Source organism: Mizuhopecten yessoensis, unplaced genomic scaffold (genome assembly GCF_002113885.1).
Source record: "Mizuhopecten yessoensis strain PY_sf001 unplaced genomic scaffold, ASM211388v2 scaffold11133, whole genome shotgun sequence".
Classification (NCBI taxonomy): Eukaryota; Metazoa; Mollusca; class Bivalvia; order Pectinida; family Pectinidae; genus Mizuhopecten; species Mizuhopecten yessoensis.
The window spans coordinates 652993-660599 of NW_018408896.1; the positions used below are offsets into that span (position 1 = coordinate 652993).

Sequence of the window (7607 nt, forward strand, 5' to 3'; positions counted from 1 at the left end):
CTCCTAACATCAAACATGACGATACATGTAAACACTCCTAACATCAAACATGTCGATACACGTACATACTCCTAACATAAAACATGTCGATAAATGTACATACTCCTAACATCAAACATGTCGATACATGTACATACTCCTAACATCAAACATGTTGATACATGTACATACTCCTAACATAAAACATGTCGATACATGTTCATACTCCTAACATCAAACATGACGATACATGTACACACTCCTAACATCAAACATCATGTATCGACATGTTTCATGTTAGGAGTATGTACCTGTATCGACATGTTTGAGGTTAGGAGTGTGTACATGTATTGCCATGTTTGATGTTAGGAGTGTTCACATGTATTGACATGTTTTACGTTAGGAGTATGTACATGCTCTCAAGAGAAGATAACTCGGCAATACGCAAAGACGGAATACATAACGGTGATACACTGTAACAGCATATGATTCATTTATGCAACTTATTGGCAAAGCTTACAAACAAAATTAACAGTATACTCCTAACATCAAATATGTTGATACATGTACATTCTCCTAACATAAAACATTTCGATACATGTACACACTGCTAACATCAAACATGTCGATCCATGTACATACTCCTAATATAAAACATGTCGATACAGGTACATACACCTAACATCAAACATGATGATACAGGTACACACTCCTAACATCAAACATCATGTATCGACATGTTTATGTTAGGAGTATGTATATGTATCGACATGTTTGAGGTTAGGAGTGTGTACATGTATCGAAATGTTTGATGTTAGGAGTGTGTACATGTATAGACATGTTTGATGTTAGCAGTGTGTACATGTATCGACATGATTAATGTTAGGAGTGTGTACATGTATCGAAATGTTTGATGTTAGGAGGGTGTACATGTATCGCCATGTTTTATGTTAGGACTATGTACATGTATCGACATGATTTATGTTAGGAGTATGAACATGTATCAACATGTTTGATGTTAGGAGTGGGTACATGTATCGACATGATTTTTGGTGGGAGTGTGTATATGTATTGACATGTTTTACGTTAGGAGTATGTACATGCTCTCAAGAGAAGATAACTCGGCAATACGCAAAGACGGAATACATAACGGTGATACACTGTAACAGCATATGATTCATTTATGCAACTTATTGGCAAAGCTTACAAACAAAATTAACAGTAAAACCCTTGTTTGTCTACTGGACACATATCCGGAATAAATTCCTACATACCTAACATCAAACATGTCGATCCATGTACATACTCCTAACGTAAAACATGTCAATACATGTACATACTCCAAACATAAAACATGTCGATACATGTACATACTCCTAACATAAAAGATACTATGAAAAACATTGCATAAGAAATTGTCATAAACACAGCATGACTCAATATCAGCAATTATCATAAAATTGTGAATCGTTCCTGAAATACATATACAATATATATCACAACTTCACTAGATCATCTCAGGAAAAAAAAGTTTAATCCAGAAACCATAAAGTAGCACATGAAATCCTGTTATCAGGGAAAAAATTCAGTTTGATTTGTCAGGTTTGTTTGTGCTTTACGTTCTATTAACAGCTACGTTCATTTAATGACGTGTAAATGTTTGGTGGTTGAGGACACAACCGACTTGCAGCCAGTACCTGTCAACTGCCTCCTGTAGGCCTCGACCCTCAGACAATATTTTTTATGGGTTAATTCAGCTAAGGTTAGCATCACCACATTTCCAAAAGATTGGCAACTTTCTGACCTCTATTATTCCCACATTTCTATTGTTTTATCTCACTGAATCACAACATTAACTTAGACACTAGACCACATAAAGTAACAAACACGACAGTTGTTATCCTACGTGATCTACTGACATCAGAAAGTGTTCCCCTCTGGCTTGTTATATTTGATATTACCTTGGAAATTGTTGCAACATTAATTAACAGTTTGGACACTAACTCACACAGGTGAATTTTAAATAAAGGACTTTGAATTATTTTAAAATAACAGGTACACATACTCAGAAACATATGAATAATCTTTGTTTTTATATTGATAAGTACATGTATAGATATTTATTCAATTGCCATTCAAGTTGGGAAAATATAATTTAAATAAATATGCAACAAATAAAATCAATATTTTCAGAAAAGAACAAAAGTTGTATTTCTGCAATATCAATCTTAAGAAAAAATTGGAAAAAAAAACTAATACAAGAAAAACAACGTTCGTTAACAAGACTCGGTTAGTTGTAGTTTTCTACGCTTTTGTTTTACATACAAACAAGAATCACCAAATATAAGAAGCCACAGGATATGTCAAACCTACAAATGGTAGTTATAAGCATCAATTTCAAATTATCAACTATTTTTAAAATATATATATATTCATGAATTTACTTCATAAAATAATGATCTAATTAACTAAATTTTTAAAAGGCATCAGATAGATGCAGACTACAGATTGATTTTTTTCATAATTAGATTAAAATTTTCAGACAAAAATCTTATTGTATCCCTAATTAAAAATCCACAGCTGAAAGGTTGAACAAGTACATACAATATTACTGTCTACAGGAACATTCCATATCACAAACGATATTACTATTCTACAGGAACATTCTATATTACAAATGATATTACTATTCTACTGGAACATTCTATATTACAAACAATATTACAAGTCTAAGATATTTATTGTGTACTTCATAAAAACAATTCTAATAACAATTCTAAAAATCACATGTACATACAACTATGAATTACATTCAATCCTTAATAATATCTAGTTTACTTCACAACTACATAATTTCATCATTACCAATAATGATTCGTACAATATAAATTGCATCAATATCTTTTTGAATTTTGTTTCATAATTATGTAATTGAAAAGAAAAAAGGTACAAAACTTGAAATCAATGAAGTATATGTATGTGAAAAGATCAACAGGATATTCCGTCATTGCGTATTGCAGAGTTATCTTCTCTTGAGAGCAGGTATTGATTGTTACGTCATTTGTTTGTGAGAGTAACGTCATTAATTTTTGAGAAAAATGCGATATTTTCTCACACGAACCAATGACGTAACAATCAATACCTGCTCTCAAGAGAAGATAACTCTGCAATACGCAAAGACGGAATACATAACGGTGATACACTGTAACAGCATATGATTCATTTATGCAACTTATTGGCAAAGCTTACAAACAAAATTAACAGTAAAACCCTTGTTTGTCTACTGGACACATATCCGGAATAAATTCCTACATACCTTTATTGGACCAGTAATGTCCATGATCAGTATACAAGTCGTTTCTGATATTCAGTTTTTTTCTGCAAACAGCCAGGTTTAAATTCAAGAAAAATCGTCCAACTTCCGTTATACTACTGTATTTATCCGACAATAAGCCCATGCCTGGTAATAAACTTATTACCCATATCTAATGTATTTCAGTAGAGATGCCAAGATATTCTGTTGTTCTGAAATAAGTCCACCTTCCTCCTCTGAGTCAGCGGTTATATGCTGGCACCCTAGGCTTACTACAGTATAAATACGGAACTGTAAAAATGCTAGCCCCCGGCTTATTACAGGCAAAAGACAGTGATGTAAAAAATTATTACTTCTGAACTTAATCCACAACAGTGTGTCGGCGCGATACAATGATAAAGCTTCCCAGATTAAAGATATTCTACTGTAAGTGTATATCGGGTATGTGTGGTAACGGTCTCAACAGGGGCGATGTATTACAGCTATAGCTATAACAGTGTGTAGAAAACCTAGGCACAGCAGCACAGTCCTGATCCACAAAGCCACCTGTATCAAGGGGTATAGGCCGGTGGTGTATCAAGGGGTATAGGCCGGTGGTGGAGGAATGTTTGCCAATGGGGAGGCATCTGGTTCTGGAGCTAAGAGTCCCTCCATTCCATCAAAATCATCCAGCAAGGCCTCAGACGGGCTGTCATCGTAGGCTGGATACCGACGAAGACAGTTCAAGCCTGTGGCCAAAACACCTACAGCTCCAGCTGCCGCAACCAGGAAAAAGCTGATGTCAAAGTTTACGTTCACTTTACTGCCAATGTGTACCTTAGTGTGCTTCTGAAGCGCCTGCACCTCCGCCGTCAACCAGTAACAGAACATGTTTATGATCACACACATTATCACTGAAAAAAAAAAGACAAATACATATTATAATTTTGTGTAACAGGGTTAGGTAAGTGTATCGGTTTTACAGATGAAACAACAGTAAAATTATATGAAAACAATTGTCTCATTGTTGATATTCATATAACTTAAAATATTTTAATAATTTTATGGTTTACACATTTATTTGATTTATATCTGTAGATTAGCAAGATATTTGAAATGCTTTGGGTTTTTTATTATATATCTCACAGAATTTCAGTGATTTCCAATATGTCCGAGTCAGATAAAAAAAAAACACATAAAAATAAGATAATGTTTATAATATTAACAGGTACTGTAAACTGTATAAGCATTATTCTGCACATAACAGGAAGCTATTAAGTTCATAACATTTGAGATTTCAGTCATTTACCAGCAATTATATTCAATATAGCATTTCTCCTTAGAATTTTGAGAGCTCTCCGGGAGGGTCCAATCAAATCTAAGAGGAAGCCTCCGAGGGAACAAGCCATGGCAATGAAGGTGAAGGTGATGATAACCTTCATCAGAACGACAGCCCGGTAGGTCACACAGTTGTGCATGTCTGGAAAACGGAGAAGGAAAATTTGCTTTTTACAGTAAATCATGAAATTTACAGTTACCTGTATTATGTGATTTTTCAAACAGTTGTGCTAAATAATTCTCATGAGTTCTTGTTTTGAGATCAAAAATTGTACAATAAGACCTTCGGCAACTCAGTCTATTCCCTACGGTCACACCCTCGAGTTTTTGGCATACTTTATTTATTTATTATTTTTCAAATTAGAATCAAACATTTAATAATTAAACTCCCAAAAATTTCTACTTCATATCCATATTCAGATAATCCAATTCTATATCCCAGCTTGTGGCAGCACCGCTACATTGAGGATATGGCACTGATGCAGTCTCTCTAGCTGTCCTCTTCCGGCTCTTGATAGCTCTGCTTCACCGAGCTGAGGCCATTGAATTTACCCATTTCTACATACATGACCTTTGTTCCTCCTGATCATATGTACACTACTTCAACCATATACTATATATGCGATTCAGTTACTACTATCTGCACATTTCACGATTACATACACTTAGAGGAACAAAGGACATGTATACATGTACTAGTATGTATATTGTAATGTAGGTTTGTTTACAACTGAGTTTGCCCCTTACGCCAAAGTATATGTTATTGGTTACTTGATTATAAGATGAAGATGTATGTTGTTGATGTATAAGTAATAAATATGTTGTATAAATATGTATATCACTCTCATAGTTATTTGTTCAACATAAATTGAGGTTTATGTAGATAAAGCAGGTTTATGTCGATAAAGCAGGTTTATGTAGATAAAGCAGGTTTATGTAGATAAATAATAGATCTTGCACCCCTAATTGTATGTACAATAGGATACTATTCATTAGGAACTGAAACCAAATATACAGTCGAAGGGCCGGAGGCCAGTCAGATGCCCTTATTAGGGGCCTTAGGGGAAGCTGCTGATTGGTCAATTGTACTACTGGTCACTCAGTCTCTACAGCTAGCCTCCATCAGTATCAGGTCATTATAAGTTGCTACTTCCTAGAGGCCTCTTTTTTAGAGGTGCTTGTGCTAAAGAGGCCAAATAAGCTGTTTTGCATAAAATGGCATATTTTCTCAAACTACTGGGATCGGCAGATTTCAACCTAATTGTAATGGTGCAATGGTATCATGCTTTGCTAACTGGAATCTATTATTAAACAAACAAAAGAGCTGGATCTCCTAGAGGCTGAGTAAACGGGTAAAATGGGCTGACTTCCTTTAAATGACTACTCCCTCCAAACTACTAGATATCAACCTAATTGTAGTGCCTACTAGTGGTAGAAATGTTTTGCCAGTAGGGATTAAAACAACTAAATGGTAAGCTTCTTTTTTTTTTAAATCTGAGGAGCCAGTTAAATTATGTCTGAGGAACCAGTTAAATTATGTCAAATTGGCTAGTATGATATAAATACACTGAGTTACACCTCCTACAAACCTATTTTGGGCAGATTTCAACCAAAAAACAAAATGGTAACATGCTTAGCACACAGGAAGCAAAATCTATACAAATGAAAGAGATATCCCTTTATTGGGCAAAACAAGTCCCATAACTGTTTTTCTATAAATGACATCTCCTTACTCTAAAGAATGACTTCAGTTTGGGTAAATACTGTAAGTAAGGCTAACAAAACACTGGGCTTCCTGAGACGCAATATGTCATCATGCTCCAGGAAAGTCAAATCACAAACATATACCACTCTAGTGAGACCGACTATCGAGTATGCCTCTTAATGTTGGGACCCATACACCACAGAAAACATTGTACTGTTATAAACCGCCCAACGTAGGGCTGCTCGATATGTCTATAACAACTACAGGACCCGTGAACCTTGAATTGTCACCAGTATGGTACAATCACTGAACTGGGAACCACTTGCACGGAGACGAGCAAAAGCAAGGGTTACAATGATGTACAAAATCTTAAATGACAAAGAAGCCATCTCTCCTAATGATCATGTTAAAGTGTCAGACCGCAGAACTAGGGGAGCCAGAACTATCAGTACATGGAATTCTTTACCCGATGATATAGCCCAGTCACCTGACTTGAATCATTTCAAATCAGCTCTGTCTGCCTATCATCCCAAAAAACCCTCTATATTAACTCTTATCATGCATGTATAGTTTTATCTTATCATAAAATAACCAAAAACATTAATGCCACCTCCAAGGAAATATAAAATTGCGGCAACTGCACTCATATTTATAAGATCTGCCGTAGTAAATGGAAGAAGAAGCACAAGAAGAAGAAAACTGCTGAGCAGACTTCAAACAATTATAGTGATAACAAGCCAGGTCTATGAAACCCAGTAAAGTCTATTTTGTCGAAGATTTTTTTCGAATGACAATAGATAAACCTACAATCAGTGGGAGACGGTCCATACTGATACAGTGACTGTTCGTTTTCATCTGCTGCATAAAATTTCCCTGGATAGAAAAACTGGTAAGCGCCTAGATGATCCAAATGTGTGGTAACGGTCGACTGGACGTCTCCTATGGTACAGCCTCCACCTTTCAGCGACACCCACCTGGGCTCTGACAAAGCAGTGCACAACACAACAATAGCAATCATGCTGCAGGAGGCAGCTTTGAAGTTTTTCTCTTTTTGTTTCTGACGGAACCTGTAGAGCTGGCGGAGATGAGAGTTGATGGAATGATGTCCATGTCTATGATGGTGGTGCTCTCTGTGGCGACCCCGAGAACGACCGCTCGACGATCTGCTCCGTCGAGACCCAGACTCTCGACTTCTGCTTGATCTCGGCATTTTCTACACGACAAAGGTCATGTATTGTTTCTTTCCAGTACAGCTATTTGTCGGTGGTCAGAATTTGACAACAGGAAGTTAAA

At 35.9% G+C, this 7607-nt stretch overlaps 1 protein-coding gene across 2 annotated transcripts; it reads right to left on the bottom strand.

The window, feature by feature from the left end:
* Positions 1-1090: 1090 nt before the first annotated feature.
* Positions 1091-7607, bottom strand: LOC110466444 (transmembrane protein 127-like). 2 transcript variants are annotated; one of them, XR_002464736.1, is made up of 4 exons: positions 7122-7607; positions 4581-4751; positions 3296-4185; positions 1091-1253 (listed from the first exon to the last, which is right to left on the bottom strand). XR_002464736.1 is itself a non-coding variant. In XM_021522934.1 (3 exons), the coding sequence occupies exons 1-3, from the start codon at positions 7522-7524 to the stop codon at positions 3869-3871; spliced, it is 891 nt and encodes a 296-aa protein (XP_021378609.1). In that variant the 5' UTR covers positions 7525-7607; the 3' UTR covers positions 3095-3868. The 2 variants fall into 2 exon arrangements, 1 of the variants encoding a protein (XP_021378609.1); XM_021522934.1 differs by lacking the exon at positions 1091-1253 and having other exon boundaries at positions 3095-4185.